The sequence below is a fragment of the Bubalus bubalis genome, chromosome 8 (assembly GCF_019923935.1).
Source record: "Bubalus bubalis isolate 160015118507 breed Murrah chromosome 8, NDDB_SH_1, whole genome shotgun sequence".
NCBI lineage: Eukaryota > Metazoa > Chordata > Mammalia > Artiodactyla > Bovidae > Bubalus > Bubalus bubalis.
In genome coordinates, this window is record NC_059164.1 from 86,415,888 (window position 1) to 86,437,633 (window position 21,746).

At 36.9% G+C, this 21,746-nt stretch overlaps 1 protein-coding gene across 19 annotated transcripts in view; it reads right to left on the minus strand.

Annotated features, from left to right (window-relative positions):
* Positions 1–21,746, minus strand: part of CADPS2 (calcium dependent secretion activator 2) — a 591,939-nt gene that overhangs the window by 175,689 nt on the left and 394,504 nt on the right. For all 19 annotated transcript variants that reach the window (XM_045166445.1, XM_045166444.1, XM_045166437.1 and 16 more), the window contains exons 10-11: positions 10,708–10,816; positions 9,259–9,459 (exon numbers count right to left, since the gene is read on the minus strand). In XM_045166445.1, the coding sequence (XP_045022380.1) occupies positions 9,259–9,459; positions 10,708–10,816 (310 nt within the window). The remainder of the gene's footprint in view (positions 1–9,258; positions 9,460–10,707; positions 10,817–21,746) is intronic.

Below are 21,746 nucleotides of genomic sequence, written 5' to 3' on the forward strand. Positions count from 1 at the left end.
TTATTGATTACACCCAATGATAGAGTCCAGCTCATAATAAAACTCAATATTGATCTGTGGACATGATGCTAACATAATCAGTCACATTTAGATATTTAGCCCAGATCATATTGATCCATGTCAAGTTCAACTTTCAGCCATATTTGTGGATGGAAGAAGTATATAATTCAAGCTGAAGGGTCTTCAGAATCACATGTTAAAAAAAAAAAGATACAGAAACTAATTTATATCTCACATCAATGAAGGATATCAAAAGGTGAATGCAGCAAGGAAGCAATGAATGGCCACTCATCAATGATGTGAGGTATGAGGTTCTGTCCTTGGAGGAAGTGGCATATATATTCTTTTACATTTAATAATTGCTTATCTGAATGATTAAATACATTACATGTGGTAAATTAGAATTAGTTGCATTTAACACTGAACTAAACTGCTTTTCCTGAACTGAGAAATGAGACAATCCATCTTCTCCTGTATTTATTCTTAAGTCTGATCGCCTTTTAATATAGTTAAATATATGATAATGTGAAATTATCTCAAATGTGAAGGCAGAATATTGAAAACTGCAAGGCACCCATTATAAAATCATATTTTATATTTTAAAGAATTTATCTTAGAATCTTCATCTCTCCATTTAAAAAAAAAGTTTTTAGCATCACCTTTAGGAAATTATAGTTTTAAAAAATATCTGCTGAATTTTATTCATTATTTCTTTCACCAGAGAAGGTCATAACAAGATGTTAAAAATAACACCCATTAATGGTTTACCTGTTGAGAACATGATATGCAGATATTTCAGAGAAAAAAAAATCCATAATTCCCCTTTTACTATAAAGGTTTATAGAAGGAAATTCTTATTTTAAAATAATAGGTGTACAGTCTTTAAATAAAATATACAAGTTCATGAAAAAATTGAGTCAATAGTTCATTTCTGTAATTAAATCATATTTTCAAAAATGAATTTATGAAGTATTTTTCTCATGAAATATAACTCATATATTATTTAATGTGATAAGCTTTTTCAAATTACACACATAAATGGATAAGTAATTTTCTAGCAAATACTATTACCAGTAAAAATAATACTTACAATAACAATTTAAGCCACAAACAGACTATACATTGACAGTGAAAAAACATACAGGCAAACCTGCTAAAATTTTTATTAAAAAAAAGAAAAAAACCCTACAATCCCTCCAGGGCTATAAATTCGATGAAAGGGAAATGTTCTCTTAGGGATTATCCCATTTTCAAACACAGGCTGCAAAGACCCTGAGTATTTACTTCTTTTCTACTTCACTATTTACTTCTGTCTGATCAGCACAATTCAAAATATTTTATGCAAACATACTTCACCATGTACTACTTTACTATATTTCTTGAATTTATGAATAAAAATAAATTATAAAGGAGACAGTTTTGATCTTTCTGTAGGAAAACATTTCATTTTAAAATTCTCTCATGAACCAAAGTAAAAAAGGAAAATAGTTAGTTCATAGTTCAGTTGCTCAGTCGTGTCCGACTCTTTGCGACCACATAAATTGCAGCACGCCAGGCCTCCCTGTCCATCACCAACTCCTGGAGTTCACTCAAACTCACGTCCATCGAGTCGGTGACGCCATCCAGCCATCTCATCCTCTGTCGTCCTCTTCTCCTCCTGGCCCCAATCCCTCCCAGCATCACAGTCTTTTTCCAATGAGTCAACTCTTCACATGAGGTGGCCAAAGTACTGGAGTTTCAGCTTTAGCATCATTCCTTCCAAAGAACACCCAGGACTGATCTCCTTTAGAGTGGACTGGTTGGATCTCCTTGCAGTCCAGGGGACTCTCAGGAGTCTTCTCCAAAACCACAGTTCAAAAGCATCAATTCTTCAGCACTCAGCTTTCTTCACAGCCCAACTCTCACATCCATACATGACTACTGCAAAAACCATAGCCTTGACTACACAGACCTTTGTTGGCAAAGTAATGTCTCTGCTTTTGAATATGCTATCTCAGTCCAGTTCAGTTCAGTCCAGCTGCTCAGTCGTGTCCAACTCTGTGCAACCCCATGAACCGCAGCACGCCAGGCCTCCCTGTCCATCACCAACTCCTGGAGTTCACTCAGATTCACGTCCTTCGAGTCGGTGATGCCATCCAGCCATCTCATCCTCTGTCGTCCCCTTCTCCTCCTTCCTTCAATCCCTCCCAGCATCAGGGTGTTTTCCAATGAGTCAGCTCTTCACATCAGGTGGCTAAAGTACTGGAGTTTCAGCTTCAGCATCAGTCCTTCCAATAAACACCCAGGACTGATCTCCTTTAGGATGGACTGGTTGGATCTCCTTGCAGTCCAAGGGACTCTCGAGAGTCTTCTCCAACACCACAGTTCAAAAGCATCAATTCTTTGGTGCTCGGTTTTCTTCACAGTCCAACTCTCACATCCATCCATGACCACTGGAAAAACCATAGCCTTGACTAGACTGACCTTTGTTGGCAAAGTAATGTCTCTGCTTTTTAATATGCTGTCTAGGTTAGTCATAACTTTCCTTCCAAGGAGTAAGCATCTTTTAATTTCATGGCTGCAATCACCATCTGCAGATCTAGCTAGTATTAAATATCTAGTTTCTTATTTTTATAAAATTATATTTTCCATATAGTTTTCTCTTGGTATAACATATCTTCAGTTAACTGTGGGGGTAACACAGAGTTATCAATTGGATTAAATGGAAATCATGCTTTCAATCAATTATGTAACCAAATCCAAGGCTTGGGAGGCTTGCTTTAAAACTGAGTTATACTTGATTCTCTTCAGTTAATGTTCATCATAACACAAAAGTATGGTAACTAGTCTTAAACAGAAAGTTAATCATGGCACTAATCAATTCTTCAAAGGTAGTTTAGTTTGTCTCCTGAAATAATATAAGGAAATTATCAAAAGAAACCAACGAGATATGAGATGAAACAATGTACTGTAAAGCTGTCATAAATTGTGATGATTAACCTCTGGACTAAGTACAGATGTTAGACATGGTAAATTGCATACTGGTGGAGAGTTTCTATGGTAACAGTTGGATACACACTCTAGCGTCTTTAGGTAGTACTGTCACCAGGTGTGGTAAAAGTGGATGGAATAAAACTCAAATTGAGAAAGATTACTATTTGCAATAGATTTAAGAAATGTTAGAGGCTTTATTTAAATGGGATCTGAAAATGTAAGTTTTTCATTAATAGCTGTAGGACGTCAAGAGAAAAGATTAATAAGTAGGCTCACAGTATCAATCTAAACAGTTAACACTGACTAGAAAATAGCTAGCATAGAAAACCCTGTGAGGTCTATTAGCAAGCTGGCAGATCCCACTATGCTGGGAGGGCTATTTGGTGGGAGCTGACCACAGTGAACCCAAACCCTAGGAAGGGCACCTAAGTCAGAGTTCAGAATGTGAGAAAGGAAAAAATTAATTGAAATGTTTCTCTTTCCTTTGCAACTAATTTTAAGGATGCTGAATGTTTTTCCTTTCTTTTCTTTTTTTTGTTGTTCCTGGTGTGAGAGATATTAGGGATTAACAGAGCAAAGGGAAGGTAAAATAGAGTTGGGAGAAAGGGCAAGAAGAAGAGGAGGCCATTCATTTGCCTTTTAAGACCATTCTGTGCCCAGGTGTCCAGGCCTGGGACCCAGGTACCAAAAGGACTAGTAAGAGGGTGCTGCTAGCTGAGAGCTTGTCTCTTCTGCAAAATCTTGAGCTAAACGAAGTAGCAAATAAACCTTTGGAAATACAACAACTTGTTTTAGAATTACCCTTGTGTTTAGGGGTTTGCTTGTAGCTCCATTTACCACCTCCCACTCCAATTAAACTTTCCTTTTAGCTTCCAACCTTCATTAGCTTGAAGATTCACAGCAAGTTAAAAGTGACACAAAGAACTACCACTTCCCTTTTTATGGCACACATATAGCCTTTAATAGGAAGAGCTAATGTTTTAAAATTTTATGTAGATTTATCTAGTTGGTATGTTCCTGTATGTTTTATGCTGAAGACCTAAGAGAAAAAGTTGGTAGATACTGTTTCTAGAGGAGTCTGTTCATACCTCTTATTATTAACTCAAATAATTTTTTGGCCTATTTTGGTAAATACATTAAAAATGAATGTACAGATTTATATGTCTTACTTTCTGCAGTAGATAACAAATGATACTTTTACATGATGGCAATTTTAATCAACACATACAGACCTATAATCATAGTAAAGTAAACATTTATTTTAAATAATCTATTCATCATATTTTACCAGTGAAGGGTGAAATTTAACTTACTAGGGTCAGTGAGGAGAAATTAGCTTAAAAAATTAAATATAAGTTTACAATCTGACTAAAGAATTTTTTAAAAATTTGGCTTAACATTGAAAGGACGTACTCAGGTTCATTTTTGACACTGATTTATTATTGAAAGTCAGCTATTACTGTATTGTATTAGATAACAAACACAATATATTATGTTTGTGCCAAAGTGAAAGGCAAATTTTTTTAAAAGGTGCTTGCATAATCTTTTGTTTGGGGATAACAATGAAGGGTAGTTTAACCAAACAACGTCTGGCAGTTTGGCAAAAGACAGTGCACAGTTTGAAGCAGAAAAACTGGATAGCATTCCTTCAGCCTTGCTTTAAGTCACTTTTTTCCTTAGAATTTCCATGTATCTTTGGCAAAACTAATACAATTATGTAAAGTTAAAAATAAAATAAAATTAAAAAAAAAAGTCAATGAAACAGGGAAGTAGAACACATCCACTTATCAGATAAATCTATGAATACACACGATTATTTATATTTCAAAAAAGATAATAATGTTGTTCCTAATAAGTTAGATTTGATAATTATTATTTTGTTCTGACTATTCCTAACCATTCAGTATGGTTGGATTTAAAACTGAGCTTTTCTTTTTAAAGTTATAACATAGATACTTCAAAGAAAATTCAGGAAACAGAGGCAATGAATTAGCAATCAATCCCTCTAATTAAACTCATCCACTGTAAATATTTTAGGTATAATTCTACCTATATTAAAAAAATTTTAACAGTGACAATAATATCACATATATAATTTAGCATTTTCTCACTTAATGTTACAGAGCATTTTGCAAGCTATAGTAACAATTTCATAGCAATTTCCCTTATGCTCACATGAATGAGAGATACTAGGTTGTTTTTACTTCCCTGTTGTGGCAAAAATAAGCATTTCTGTTTCCTAAGTGACAAGGTTACTGTAAATATTCCAGTTCTGCCTAGAAAGCAGTATCATGATACTGTAAATAAGATCATGATATTACTTGAAAAAATTTTATCAGTATAAAAATTTTAATATGGTAAAGCAAAAAAAAGTCATAAAAATACTTACCCTTACCAGCTATAGGCCAGCAAAGAAATGAAAAACATATTTAAATGGGTTAGAAACATTTATTTCTAGTCATTTTAATTTTATGTCATTTTCTCAGTTTCCACTAATGACTCTAGAAGTTGTCTTTCCAAGAGATGATCAAGAAAGAGAGAAAGGAATAATACGGAGGTCAAGGAAGAGAGGAAAATTAAGGCAAAACTACTCTCTGGATCAGTTCAATGGCATCTATGATAAAGGTCATGGTCAGTATCTCATTTAGATAAGACAGAAATACATTTTTCTTTCTTCTTTCCTTTCATTCTAAAGATAAAACATCAGGGTCTGTGAGTAAATAAAAAAAAAAACCTCAACACAACTGGAACAGTTTGGATTTTTAGAACAAATTTAGCTTTTTTAAAGCAAGTTAATCAAGGGGCTAAAAAATTCAGTTCCACTTAGGCTGATCAACACTGCCTTGATAGTACATTGCTATCCAATGGAAAGATTTTGCTGGGAAGACATTATATGGCTCTCTTACTAAACTGATTATCAGATCTTTTATTAAATCCATATCAGGAAGTTATGATTTTAATGTTCTTGACCCAGTGCTTCCCAACCACTTCTCTTTCCACTTTGTGTAAGATGGATGATATCCTTTATAATACAGGCTTCCCTGGTAGCTCAGTGCTAAAGAATTCACCTGCCAATGCAGGAGACATAGATTTGATTCCTGGGTTGGGAAGATTCCCTGGAGAAGGAAAGGGCAAACCACTCCAGGATTCTTGCCTGGGAAATCCCATGAAGAGAGGAGCCTGGCGGGCTACAGTCCATGGGGTTGCAAAATAGTTAGACACGACTTCATTATTGAACAACAACATCCTTTATAACACCAGTACATGTCTTGGGTATTCCTTATACTCAAGATGTGAAGGAAAAAATACTGGAACACAAGTGAATTAGGGAGACATTTTCATAAAAATAATTTCCAAGTCAATGCAACTTGGCAGTTCTTAAATGGTGGTAACCTTCCCCACCTTTGTCTCTGTCCCCTGGAACATTTGACAACATCTAGAGAAAATTCGGAGAAGGCAATGGCACCCCACTCCAGTACTCTTGCCTGGAAAATCCCATGGACGGAGGAGCCTGGTAGGCTGCAGTCCACGAGGTCGCGAGAGTCAGACACCACTGAGTGTCTTCACTTTCACTTTTCACTTTCATGCACTGGAGAGGGAAATGGCAGCCCACTCCAGTGTTCTTGCCTGGAGAACCCCAGGGACGGGGGAGCCTGGTGGGCTGCTTCTATGGGGTTGCACAGAGTTGGACACGACTGAAGCAACTTAGCAGCAGCAGCAGAGAAAATTTTGGTCATTAGACCTGGGACAGTGGAGTCAATTATTACAGGGATCTAGTGGGTAGGAGACAGGGAGGCTACTAATCATCCCATAATACACAGGACAGCCCTCCCCTCCGACCCCTGAAACAAAGAATTATCTAGCCCAAAATGACAGTCTTGCTGAGAAATACTGCTCTAACAAAGAAAACAATCACTCTGCTTCTGGTCAAAACAGTGTAATTAAAAGCAGATTAACCCTCCTACCTGAAACAACTAAAGAAAAAATCATTAAAAATACTTTTAAGAAAGTTCTCAAAATTTTGGATATCCGGCAACATAGCAGAGTAATTTCTGAGAGGCGGGGAAACCAATGAGATGAGCCTTTTAGCTGCCTCAGATTAATACCCAGAGAAACTTTCAAAGCGGTGGCTCTGGGAAGAAGAACTCAGGGAGAGCTAAGGGTCTCTCTGGGCTGAGAAGATGGGAGCTGACAGTTCAGGAAGGTCAAGGCTGCTGAAATTTGCAGGAAAGTTTATTGTTTCTTCCCCCTACCCCACTCCTTATTCAAATGAATACTGACCACATCACTCAATGGAGGCAACAATATGAGGATGAGGAAGAATCCTCAAAGGATTAGAGGGGACAGTGCCCACATGCACACAGAGACTAGAACAGTGCTTGTTTCCAACAGCCAGAAGGTAAAACTTCAATTTTCACTGCTCATCAGTTGGCATCCAGGTGGTGGTGTTTTAGTCACCAAGTCGCGTCCAACACTTGTGACTCCATGGACTGCAGCCCTCCAGGCTCCTCTGTTCATAGGATTTCCCAGCAAGAATACTGGAGTGGGTTGCCATTTCCTTCTCCAGGGGATCTTCCCAACCCAGGGGTCAAACTTGGGTCCCCTGCATTGCAGGCAGATTTCTTTACCCACTGAGCCACCAGGAGAGCCCAGACTAGATGTTATTTGGCTCCACCTAAATGCTAAACCTGAAAGGATTAAATTACTTTTGAGTAATTTAACTACGTCTTAGAATAAAACTCAAGAATATTTTTGTGAAGAAAATTACACCAAAGTACATCATCATTAAATTGCTCAAAACCAGTGTTTAAGCGAAAGGTTTTAAAGCAGCTTGAGATGGGGGTGGGGAACAAACCACAACACACATTATGTACAGAGGAAGAAACAAAAATAATAACAAAATTTTTCATCAGGGAAGAAAAAAAGCAAGTTAGCAGAGAGCAGAGCAAAGTCTTTAAAGAACTGAAAGAAAAGCATCTTTCAAAATGAAGGTAAAACGAAGACGTTTTCATACATAAAAAAGCTAAAAGCTACACACATACTGCAAGAAAAGTCAAAGGACATCCTTCAGGACGTGAAATGTCTCAGTAAGTGAATAAAGACTGCTAGGAATGGTAACTACATGTTTGAGTATATAATATTTTCTCTTATTATTTACATTTCTTTAGAAGGTAATTGACTGTTCCAGGCATAATATCAATGCATTGTGGGATTTATAACATTTGTAGAAGTAAGATGCATGACCAGAATTGTACAGGAGCCAGGAAGGGAGATACAGAAGTCTACAGTTGTGAGGTCCATGTACTATGTATGAAGTACCATAATCGCTTGAAGATGGATCAGGTAAGTTTGAAGGTGTATGCTAAGAAGTCTAAAGCATGTAGGAATGGGTTGAGCTTAAATCCCATCTTTATTTGGCCTAAAGTGCCTTTGTTTAAGATGTCTAAATGTAATACTAATCGGTGTCTAAGCAGAACAGGAAGTAGTTATTTGATGCATGAAAAGTAAGAGAAGTCAGAATGTTGCTCCCCTGGAGATGAAGCTTGAGAATGAAGGGTGTTGAATGAAAAGTCACGATTTAAGCTTACAGTTAAAGACAAACTGATTTATTACATTACAGGAGAAAACAGAGAAGTTTTGGAAAGGAGTATAAGAAGTTAAAACATTTGGTTTAATGATTACTAAAGCTATGTTTGAAAATGTTTCTATCATTATTACATAATTTGCAATTAATTACTTGCAAATTAAAATGAATAATTTAGTTCTTAATGATTTAAATTAGCATACAGAAAGTGACATGAATATAAAGTTATTTAGAAAAAGAAAGTTGCCTTGATAACTTTTGTTTTCCCTACTTACATCAGAAAATAGGCCTGGTATTCTCTTGGTTTGTTAAGAACAACTCTAAAAAACGACAGTTCATTGTTTCAGTGTTCTGGAATCTTATCAATGCCAATTTGATTTTGCAATATGCTTCCCATTTCAATAGAACATATAAGTTAAAATTACATTAAGTTTAAATAAAATTTCTCTTATGCTTTTGAGATTCCCAGAGATACCCCAAGGCCTGGCAAATTCATGACTGAAAACCACATGCACCATTTACTCCAGGTTTGTGTGAAAAGCTAGATAACTTATTCTATGACTACTAAAATGAAATATTTTTATTCAATTAGGAATCAGGTAATGATGCAAACTATAATACTGAGCAAATTTGACTCAGACAATTTTATATCTTATTAAGGTTATTAATTGATAATCAAATTATTTTTCAACAAAACTTACAAAGTTGAGCATCTGCATGGAGACTTCCTCCTTTAGGATTCAGCTTCTGGGCTTGAATTGCAGGAATAGGTTTATATGACTGTCCAGTGGCCCTGTACATGGCTTGAACCCACAGTATTCTATCCTGTTCATCATCACTGGCAAATATTACAGTGTCTCCTTCTTTAACAGCATTGAAGAACATATGCCCACCCTGAAGGCCTGTGGAGGAAAAAAAAATTGTTAAAAATTCACACAGTTGGCAGATTTTAGCCTCTTTCATTAAATGGTCTCATGGAAAAGAACTGATCTGCTATTTGTAGCTCAATGCCTTTGAATCATATCCACAATTGAAGAATTGAAGGGAAAATGATATGAGAAAGATTTATACTTCCATATCACCTTGGAAATTAAAAATAGCCTAGGAAACAGTTCATAACACAGCAGAGTTCTGCAACACACACAAGAATGCATAGCAAAGTCTGGTATTTCATGCCAGAGAAGACACTCCTTATTTGTTAGCACATTTCTCATTCTATATGTAGAAGACATATATGAAAACAATACAGCTAAGACTAAAATGATATTTACATTGTACAGTATTTTACTTTTGCAAAACTCTTTTACAGGGAAGATATTTTGGATTTTAAGTGATTTATTAGTGTATATAATCACTGACTCTTTTTTCATCTCTCTATATTAATTTCTTATTCTATTTATTAGCAGATACATATATTTCTTTTTTGTTGTTTAGTCGTGAAGTCATGTCCAACTCTTGCGACCCCATGACTGTAGCCCGCTCCTCTACTCATGGGATTTTCCCAGGCAAAAATACTGGAGTGGGTTTCCATTTCTGATCTTCCTGACCCAGAGATCAAACCTGCGTCTTCTTCATTGGCAGATGGATTCTTTAGCACTAAGACACCGGGGAAATCCATATATTTCTTTACCTTGCTGGTTAATTTTATTAATCTCCACATAATCATTCATTTACTCACTCATTCACTAATCTCAGACACTGAGTATCCAGTACTATACCCAGCATTAATACATTAGGAGGGAGGGAGAGAAATATAAGTATCCATTGTTGGGGAGAAAATTAGTAGAATATAATATATGGTAGTAATTCATTAGCCATTTCTTTGCCTATTTCTGTCTCTTGTACCTTTTTGCTTTTCAGTAAAGAAGTTTCTGCAAGCACTGCTGATACTTATCCTATAATTTCCAGATTATAGTATCTTTCAGATATTTCATCCTTTCACTAAGTTAACAGAGATGGTGAGTTATGGCTAAAACTAAGTAGCCTCATAAAGATATAATTTAAATCCCATCAAGTCTTATCTAGCTAGGTATATGAATGAAATATGTTCCATTTATGGAATGGAGTTTGAATGGAAAATAGACACAGGATATTTATGAGAATTTCATGAATACAGGAGAGGCATGACAAGTGATTCAACTAGGAATTACCTGGGTGGGGATCTGTGTAATCCACAGTGTATCCTTCAAGCTGCATTAATTCTTGTGGCTCAGACTTTTTTTCTCTATAACTGCACATAGCAAAGGTGTATTGGCTAACCTGCATGAGAAAAAAAGTTTACATATTGGTTGCATTAAATTTATCTTTTAGTTTTTTCTTTATCAGAAGACTGCCCAAGTTTAAAACCATAACATAAAATTTGCATATGTTATTAAATATTAGCATTTTTTAAAACCTTGCTCAGAGATTAAAGCACTTTTTGTTTATCCATCTACAGTTAGGTCTTTTATGCCTATGATCCAGCATTTCCCAAATTGATGAACTCCTGGCCAAAATTCTATGAACTATTAACAGAAGAGCCATTAAAAAACAGTCATATTAAATATAAATTGGGGACCATAAAACTTTTAGAGGAAAACACAAGCAGAATACCCTTGATATAAACCATAGCAATATATTTTTCAGATCTATCTTCTAGAGCAAAAGAAATGAAAGCAAAAATAAGCAAATGGGACCTAATTAAACTTACAAGGTTTCTCACAGCAAAGGAAACCATCTATCAACATGAAATGAAGACAATCTAGTGAACAGAAGAAGATATTTGCAAATGACCAATAAGGGATTTATATCCGACATATATAAATAGCTCATACAACTGAGTATCAAAAAACCAAGTCACCCTATTAAAAACATGGGCAGAAGACTTGAATAGATGTTTTTCCAGAGAAGACATAGAGATGGCCAATGGGCACATGAAAAGATGCTCAATACCTCTAGTCAATAGGGAACTGCAAAACAAAACCATAATGAGGCATCACTTCACACCTGTCAGAATGGCTAGTATCAAAAAGATCACAAATGACAAATGTTAGAGAGGATGTGAAGAAGAGCAACTCGTCTACACTGTTGCTGGTGCCGTCACCATGGAAAGCAGCATGGAGGGTTCACAGAAAACTAAAGCTAGAACTACCATGTGACCCGAAATTCCACTCTTGGGTGTATATATATGGAAAAAAAAAAACAACAAAAACCCACTAGTTCAAAAGGATACATGCATCCTGATGTCCCTAGCAGCACAATTCTTTACTATTTCTAAGATGTATTACAACATAAAGAGAAGATTTAAGAAAATGTAGAGTGCACTTTTTTTGGTAAACACTATTCATACATATGAACACTAGTTATTATTGCAGAGTACAATTATAGGTCATTTAAAGTTTTTTTTTTTTTCAGTGTTTATGAGTGAAGTCGCTCAGTTGTGTCCGATTTGTAACCCCAAGGACTGTAGCCTACCAGGCTCTTCCTTCCATGGGATTTTCCAGGCAAGAGTACTGGAGTGGGTTGTAGTTTCCTTCTCCATCACTGTTTATAGTTTTTCTCAAAGAATATGAATTACTTTATAAGACGACTTTTTCTAATTTGGGAAAACACCCAAAGCTAGGTTTGGGAATAGTGAATCTAATAACTTGAGACACTTATGGTTCTTGCTACTCTAAGATTGTTGACAATTCTGAAAAAGATGAGAATACCAGACCATCTGACCTGCCTCTTGAGAAATCTGTGTGCAGGTCAGGAAGCAACAGTTAGAACTGGACATGGAACAACAGACTGGTTCCAAACAGGAAAAGGAGTACGTCAAGGCTGTATATTGTCACCCTGCTTATTTAACTTCTATGCAGAGTACACCATGAGAAATGCTGGGCTGGAGGAAGCACAAGCTGGAATCAAGATTGCTGGGAGAAATTTCAATAACCTCAGATACGCAAATGACACCACCCTTATGGCAGAAAGTGAAGAACTAAAGAGCCTCTTGATGAAAGTGAAAGAGGAGAGTGAAAAAGTTGGCTTAAAACTCAACATTCAGAAAATGAAGATCATGGCATCTGGTCCCATCAGTTCATGGGAAACAGATGGGGAAACAGTGGAAACAGTGGCTGACTTAATTTTTCTGGGCTCCAAGATTGCTGCAGATAGTGATTGTAGCCAAGAACTGACCCACTCCTTGATAGACTAACGTCATAGAACGTATTGTAACCACAACTGGAAGTACATTTCAGAAGAAGAAATGTAGGACTTATCCACTCTGCCAAGGTGATCTATCCATAAAAATCATCTATTCAACCTCCATAAAAAAGAAAAAAGGTTTTTCTACATTAATATATGTCACCATCTCCCTGGGCTCTGCCTGATTAACTCTGGGCCTGGGTTTCTGACACACGGTGAGCAGTTCAATGTGGCCCAGTGTGACCTGCATCATTATCACTTCAAGGACTGTAAGGAGATGCAATCAGTCCATCCTAAACGAGATCAGTCCTGGGTGTTCATTGGAAGGACTGATGTTGAACCTGAAACTCCAATACTTTGGCCACCTGATGCAAAGAGCTGACTTATTGGAAAAGACCCTGATGCTGGGAAAGATTGAAGGCAGGAGGAGAAGGAGATGACAGATGATGAGATGGTTGGATGGCATCACCGACTTGATGGACATGGCTTTGCGTGGACTCTGGGAGTTGGTGATGGACAGGGAGGCCTGGTGTGCTGCAGTTCATGGGGTTGCAAAGAGTTGAACACGACTGAGCAACTGAACTGAACTGAACTTATAGATCACTAAATTTAGTTTCTCACCATAAGGTCATCAAAATGCTAAGAAAATTCAGGAAAAATAAAATGAAACAACAAATAATAAAGCAAAAAACAATTTGGGAAACAACTGTTTAGGGAGTGATTATTCACATTTTAAAAGAAATTCTTAACCTTCTCAAAAACATGTGGTTCATATAAGTAATGGTATCTTTCTATATTTCATGCATTTCTACTTCAAGAAAAGAGACCAATACAATGAAATGTACTGCAAACCGAAAGCTGTTCGAACAAAAAACAGTAAGCAGCTTCAAAGCTGTAAAGGAACATAATAAAATGTATAACTTCATTCCAAATTCCAAATATTATTTACATGTGTATCAGATACATATTATATAATAACACATAGGGTTGTTGTATTTTTCAACATTACAGATTTACTTTTTGAGAGTACTGTCATAACATTCTACAAGGTATTTTTTTAATCAGTAAAAACTGACCAAGGGAACAAAATATTGTTACATTTGCTAGAATTACAGGTTTCAATTATGTGGTAAGGATTTTAAAATAATACATTGGAAGCTAGAGACTATGATTTCTCACTAAATCAAGTAGCTACTCCCAGAGCTAAGCTTCACTGAAAAGGAAACATAAGATTATTCTCTGAAACATACTGCTATTGAGGGATGAGGGTTTTGAGCCCTTGAGAGTGCGATTTTAACTACAAAGTTCACAGATGTGGAAACTGATTTTCCTAAGGTCACCCAGAAACAGAACGCTATCTGGAATGGAGAACACAAGTCTCTACAATCTAGTAAGTAGTCCTTCCAATGTATCACATTAGAATTCACATTCTGGAACTTACAAACAACTGGATTCCCAAATAACAAGCTGTGCTCTGTGCGGTTAGCTGCTCAGTCATGTCCGACTCATTGCGACCCCTCGGACTATAGCCTGCCAGGCTTCTCTGTCCATGGGATTCTCCAGGCAAGAATACTGGAGTGGGTTGCCATGCCCTCTTCCAGGGGATTTTCCCGACCCAGGGACTGAACCCAGGTCTCCCAGCATTACAGGTAGATTCTTTACCATGTGAGCCACCATGGAAGCCCAAATAACAAGCTAATTGCCTCAAATTCTGGCAAAGCTACTATTTAAGATAGGTGTAAGACATTTACTTAGATATGTCTAAGAATCTATAATCAAAGACTACTAATGGTATGGGAGAGAGGAAAGCGAGTTGAGCAGCAAACAAGTTGAGGCATTATCTGTTTGTTATTTATCTTCTCTCAGGTATATATTTGATAAATCACCCTCATTTGTTTTATAGTAATGTTTATATCTGTAATTGATATAAAAGTATAATCCTTTCATATATTTAATCCTCCTCTTGAATTTAACTTGGTCTGAATTTAACACTGTCATCCTACTTTCTCTCTGTGTTTTAGCCTTTTGTCTGTGGATTCAGAATTTTCTGAATCACAGGAAAATCACATGTGGATTTTGGTTTTTATTCCATTCCAAGAATCTGTCACTAGGTCCATTTAACTCATTTAAACTAAAAATTCATATATACATATACACATATGAATTTTACATTACATTACAATTATACATATGAATTTTACATATATATTTCTGTCTTCTGCTATATGGTCACTAAAAATTCCTTGGTATCCTATTTTTAATCTATACCATTTTACAAGTTTTCAAAGGCATCATTGACCCCATATTTTCTTTACCAACTGTAAGACAAACCTTTTTTTTTTTTTTTTTACTGTATATAACTTACATACAGTATATAACTTCCTTATATAACTTTCACAAAATCTGGAGTTTACAATTTCACATATTGTTATAATTACTTAATTACTTCATAAGCCTGTAACCTATTATAGGAATAATTTTTCAAGTTTTTCTTTGAGTCAAAATATTTTGAAACAGTAATTTAGATGTAGCTATCTTTGTTTCTTAACATTATGCTCTTTAATTCTTCTATATTTTAAGTTTGATATTTCTAAGATACTACAACTCATTTACTCGACTCCTGGTCAGGAAGATTCCCTGGAGAAGGGATAGGCTACCCACTCCAGTATTCTCGGGCTTCCTTGGTAGCTTAGACAGTAAAGAATATGGGAGACCTGGGTTCAATCCCTGGGTTGGGAAGATGCCCTGGAGGAGGGCATGGCAACCCACCCCAGTATTTTTGCCTGGAGAATCCCAAGAGCAGAGGAGCATGGATGGGCTACAGTCCACAGGGTTGCAAAGAGTCGGACACAACTGAGCAACTAAGCACAGCCCTGCACACTGATTTACATTTTAAATATCAGAAATTCCCTTTAAATATTTTTAGGAAAGTGAATTGTGTATTTTCTGAATCCCATATTATAATTATAATATAGATTATAATATATATAACCTATAATATAATATAACCTATTATAACCCATACGGGTTATAATATATAACCCATATTATAATACTGGGTTTGGCCAAAAGGTTGGTTTAGCTTTTTCTGGTAAGATGTTGTTATAGAAAAACCTGAACGGTTTGGCCAACCCAATATTTTTTTCCAGTGCTTTTATTCATGAACAACTTCTTGGAGGTATACTGAATTCTCAAGTCGTACAATTTCCCATCAATTCTCTGCAGCTGTAACTCTACTGACTTCCCCAGTTCGGTGTTAAGGAGAGATCTGAAGCAACATACACAACCTTAATTGAAAAAATATTTTGAAAGAAATGTTTAGATGAAAATCTGTTTTCACTAAACTTCCTGAAATGTGGGAAGTCTGTGTATCTGCAGACTAATATCTTTCAAATTTCACAAAATGTTTCTTTTGTTGTATTTTTTACTTTTATTCTGATTTCTGCTCTGTTCATCTGTTTTGTCCTCTTCTCTTCACACTTAGAAAAGCAGATTTTTGTTTTATTGGATACTTGCTTTCTTTCCTTAGTATCTGCCATTGTGAGCAGCTTTCAGTTCACACTTGACTCAGAAAAACATGAAAAATGATTCCTAAAATGTTACAGGTGTATGAAATAATTAAGTAATTATAACAATATGTAAAACCTAAACTTCAGATTTTGTGAAAGTTATATAAGGAAGTTATATACTGTATGCAAGTTACATTCAGTAAAGAAAAAAAAAAGATTTGTCTTTCAGAAACGTTTCTTCTTCTATAGAACTGACTTTGAAGCAGTGGTCATTCTGTATGTGTGTGCATGCTCAGTTGCTCAGCTGTATCTCACTCATGCCAGGCTCCTCTGTCCATGGGATTTCCTTGGCTAGAATACTGGAGTAGGTGGCCATTTCCTTCTCTAGGGCATCTTCCTAACCCAGGGATCAAACCCGAGTCTCTATGTCTCCTGCATTGGCAGGTGGGTTCTTTATCACTGAGCCACCTGGGAATCTCCTCATTCTGTACATCACTACCTAAAATGTGGGCATCAATTATCTGCTGTTTTTAGTTTTAATCCTTCTGATTTCTCTCAGAACTCTTTCATTAATCTCAGACAACTCCTCGTTTTTACAAACTTTTCAATACAGACCGTGTTTCTCATAAATTTAAAAAATAAAATCAATATATTTGATTTCAATATTATAGAATCTCTTCATAGGTCTCCCTTTGTCCCTCCTCCACTGCTTTTTAAATCTATCCTTGAAAAACAGATTTTTCAAAGTCTGCTATTTGCCAAATGATAGGAGAGCCTCATTGATTCCTTGTAGTTTCCCACTGAAGTAGTGACAGAATTCACCTCTTCAGCCTCAAGCTTGAAAGCAAGTAGAAACTAGCAGCTCTCTCTAACCCAATTTTCATTCTTTAGCAGGCATTTATGTAGCAATTTTTTAAAATTGGGGTACAGTTGCTCTACAATGTTGCATTGGTTTCTTCCCTAAAATGAAGTGTATCAGCTATATGTATACATATATTGCCTCCCTTTAGGACTTTCCTCCCCAATCCTACCCATCCAGTGATCGAGCTGAGCTCCCTGTGCTATACAGCGGATTTCCACTCGCTATCTGTTTTACACATGATAGTGAGGTTTTGACAGACATTCTTCCTGTTGCAACTGTATGGTTCTTTACAATCAGAGGCAAAACAATGTATTTTGAAAGTAACATGGTTTCCATCATTTTTTGTTTTCAGCATAACTGTAGAAGGCTCTAATTCTAAAGCCTTCTTGAATTAGCCTTCTAGTTATAAAATGACCAAATATTAAAAAAAATAAGATATATCACTTTATGGGGCATCTAACTCAGGAATTAGAAAAAAATTTTGAGACAGTGAGAGATATCACTGTGACAAAGGTTCTGTTCCCATCTGCTTATTTAGATAAGCCAGGCTTCCCCGTGTTCACATTTTGGAACGTTATAAGAAAACATCTTGGAAATGCTCATATCTTGGAAAACAAAAAAGGAATTACTGTGAAATCCTTTCTCATTATAGAATAAGTCATTCACAGGTAAACTGGGAAGGGAAGCTATATCCAGCTCATTGACATAGGCATTTCCAGTCAAATTTAACCTTAATAATTATTCTTCAATTACTCATATGTTTTCATAAGCTGTGCGCTACTTATAATTGTAGTTATACTTCAATACAAAATACATTTGTAATACTTAAAGCCTTCTGGTCACAGGAATTTTTATTTACTCTTCCTCTTGTTTCATTTTTTATAATTAAAAACAATTATTTTTGGCTGTGCTGAGTCTCTGTTGCTGCTCAAGATTTGTTCGAGTTGCAGCAAGCAGGGGCTACTCTCTAGTTCTGATGTGCAGGCTTCTCACTGTGGTGGATTCCCTTGTGGAGTATGGGCCCCAGGACGTGTGAGCTTCAGTAATTGCAGCACACACGCTTCAGAAGTTGTGGCTCCTGGGCTCTAGAATACAGACTCAGTAGTTGTGGCACAGGGGCTTAGCCACCCCACAGCATGTGGGATCTTCCAGGACCAGGGATTGAACCTGTGTCTCCTGCATTGGCAGGCAGAGTCTTCACCACTGCGCCACCAGGGAAGCCCTTGACTTTTATTTTTCTTCAGGTGAGGCAGTTTGACTGACTTGGTTTTTTCAAACAGAAGGACAAGGGGAAATAAATCTGGGAGTTTAGGAGAAAAAGATCTAGTAACAAAGATTTTTTAGGCAAAGAGGATTTTTGGCCTTCCTGTGTTATTCTTTATATTGGCTCTCTTTGCTCTCTGGATCTTTATTTGGCTTAAACAACAGAAATTTATTGTCTTGAAGTGCTAGAGGCTAGAAGCTGAACTATTAAGGGGTCAGCAGGTTGGTTCCTTCTAAGGGCTGTGAGGGAAATTTGCTCCTTGTCTTTCTCACTTGTAGTGGGTTGCTGGCAAGTTTTGGCACTCCTTGGCTTGTGGAGGTATCATATCCATCTCTGCCTTCATCTTCACTTGGCATTCTCCTGTGTGTGTATCTGCTTCCAAGCTCCCTCTTTTTTAACACGGGCACTAGTCACACTTGATTAGGGGCACACCCTTCTCTGGTATGACCTCATCTTGATTATGCACACAGTGCTATTTTCAAATAAGGTCATATTCTAAGGAACTGGGGTTTAGGACTCTCCAACACAGGAGAGTTTTTTACTCCAATTTTGTAGACATTTTTAATTGCAGAAAAGCGCGGTAGAGGGATCAGATTCTGATGCATAATGTGTGCTTAGTTGCTCAGTCGTGTCCCTTTGTGACCCCATGGACTGTAGACTGCCAGGCTCCTCTGTCCACGGGACTTCTCAGGCAAGAATACTGCAGCGCATTGCCATTTTCTCCTCCAGGTGATCTTCCTAACCCAGGGATCGAACCTGTGTCTCCTGTATTACAGGCAGATAAGCTAAGCCATCAGGGAAGCCCATTGATGCATAATACTTATTTCCTAAGAATAAAATTCTGTTGGGGATCAGTTATGGAAATAAGAATTCAAGGAGAAAAAGCTAATAGTATATAATTTGCAATGGTTCAGTTCAGTTCAGTTCAGTTGCTCAGTCATGTCTGACTCTTTGTGACCCCATGAACTGCAGCACACCAGGCTTCTCTGTCCATCACCAACTCCCGGAGTTCACTCAAACTCACGTCCATCGAGTTGGTGATGCCATCCAGCCATCTCCTCCTCTGTCGTCCCCTTCTCCTCCTGCCCCCCAATCCCTCCCAGCATCAGAGTCTTTGCCAATGAGTCAACTCTTCACATGAGGTGGCCAAAGTACTGGAGTTTCAGCTTTAGCATCATTCCTTCCAAAGGACACCCAGGACTGATCTTTAGAATGGACTGGTTGGATCTCCTTGCAGGCCAAGGGACTCCCAAGAGTCTTCTCCAACACCACAGTTCAAAAGCATCAATTCTTCAGCACTCAGCCTTCTTCACAGTCCAACTCTCACATCCATACATGACCACTGGAAAAACCATAGCCATGACTGGATGGACCTTTGTTGGCAAAGTAATGTCTCTGCTTTTCAATATGCTATCTAGGTTGGTTAGAGATGCACATAAAATCACAACAATATTCACATTCAATTGAGAATGTTTGTTATTGATTTAATGGTTTTATTATAGAAACTACCTCCATTGTAACTAAATTTATGATGAAAAGTTTACAGTGACCTACAGTTGTAAAATCTAGCAAATTAGCAAGACAGTTTGAAGCCTGATGGGCATGCTCCTATTTCTCTCTGGTGTTTTTTAGGAAGATGCATCTGGTTCTTCCTTGATACCTTTTAGAGATATGATAACTAGTATTTCATTTCTTACTAGTCAGAATGGCAAATAACTAACTGTAGTTCTATGTCCACTTTCAATTTTTATTATCTTCTTCCATGTGTAGTTTTCCCTGTTATTCATTCATTCAACAAATATTTATTGAATATTTACAGTGCATTTTTTCTAGGCCTTGAGTATACAATAATGTCCTTGGCATCAGAATAAGAAAAACAAAATAGAAAAATAATATCAATTCTCACACGGTGATATGGAGAAGACTGGATTACAGACAAACAATACCTACAACAATTTGGGCTGTTCTGAATGAGCTGTTTTGAAGAAAAATAAAACAGAGTAAAGAGTATGACAGGGAAGGGAGTCCATTTTTGATAAAGCATCCAGAAAAGGGCTCTCTGAAGACAATCATATTTCAATATTGGAAGTATTTTGATTGGAAGTGAAGGAGGATAAACCATGTTTAACAAATGAGTCTGCCATTTCAAATCTAGGTCCCACTTTCATTTCTCCCTCAATTACTTCTCCTTATTCTTTTCAGCTTCTGTTTGACAAGACCGGGGACATCTCACTCTAACCCTTGTATTGCTCAGCTAGATTTTTTATAAAACAGAGACAATAACATGTGTTCTACAGGTCTTTGAGAGCACTGTGTGCTGAGTTGGTTCAGTTGTGTCCAAATGTTTGCTGCCCAGTGGACTGTAGCCCCCCAGGCTCCTCTGTCCATGGGATTCTCCAGGCAAGAATACTGGAGTGGGCTGCCATTCCTTCCTCCAGGGGATTTTCCTGTCCCAGGGATCAAACCCACGTCTCTCATGTCTCCTGCATTGGCAGATGGGTTCCTTACCACTAGCACCACCTGGGAAGCCCTTGTGAGCACTGGAGATACTAATGCAGAATAGCTAGCACCATGCCTGCCTGATACGCAGTCATCTCCCAATAAGTCAAATCCAGCTGTCAGGGATCCATCATCCCTCTCTCTCATGTGTCTTTCTAGAGTCATTTCATTGTGGGTTAGAGATACATTTTGTTCTGTAATAGGTAGGAAAGTGTGATGTCAGGATTGACCCCATTTTGAGGCTGTATGTTTCCAGGCTGGGAATGACTAAGGACTGTTGGCCTTCATGCCTCAGGCTTCTGCTTTCCAGCCTCACTGGGTTCTCCCCAACTTATATGTCTACTTCGCCCCAGGCTGATGGGTTGCTTCTTTCCATTAAAAAGATAGCGATCATGGTATTGAAAATACCTGTTGAATATTCAAATACATAAATGGACAAGAAATTGAGGATGAGAAGAAAAATCAGAGATGCCTCTAAATGTAGTTTAGATATTATTCCCTCTATTTCTAATGGATATTATCATGAATATATATTTTAATGTATATATTTTAAAAATGATTCTCTTAAAACAACAAAAGAGATTAATCTCTAAAGGTCTTTATACAAGTCATGTTCATGCTATCGTGCATTAAAGAGTCCAGGCTTGACATGCATAGCATACCTAAAGTGCTAAAAATGTGCTTGCTATTTAAGATCTAGCTTTAAAAACTGCCTGTCAAAAGGCTACTTGTTTTTCATATGCAGTGTAAAATGCTTACATCTATGTTGCTTTTTTCTTTATATAACTTGAAGTGCAGGTTTGGTTGCTGTTTTATGCTTTAAGTACTGTATTTCTAGCTAGCTTTAAATAACACGATTATTTCTTAACATAATGGACATGTTTAAGCACC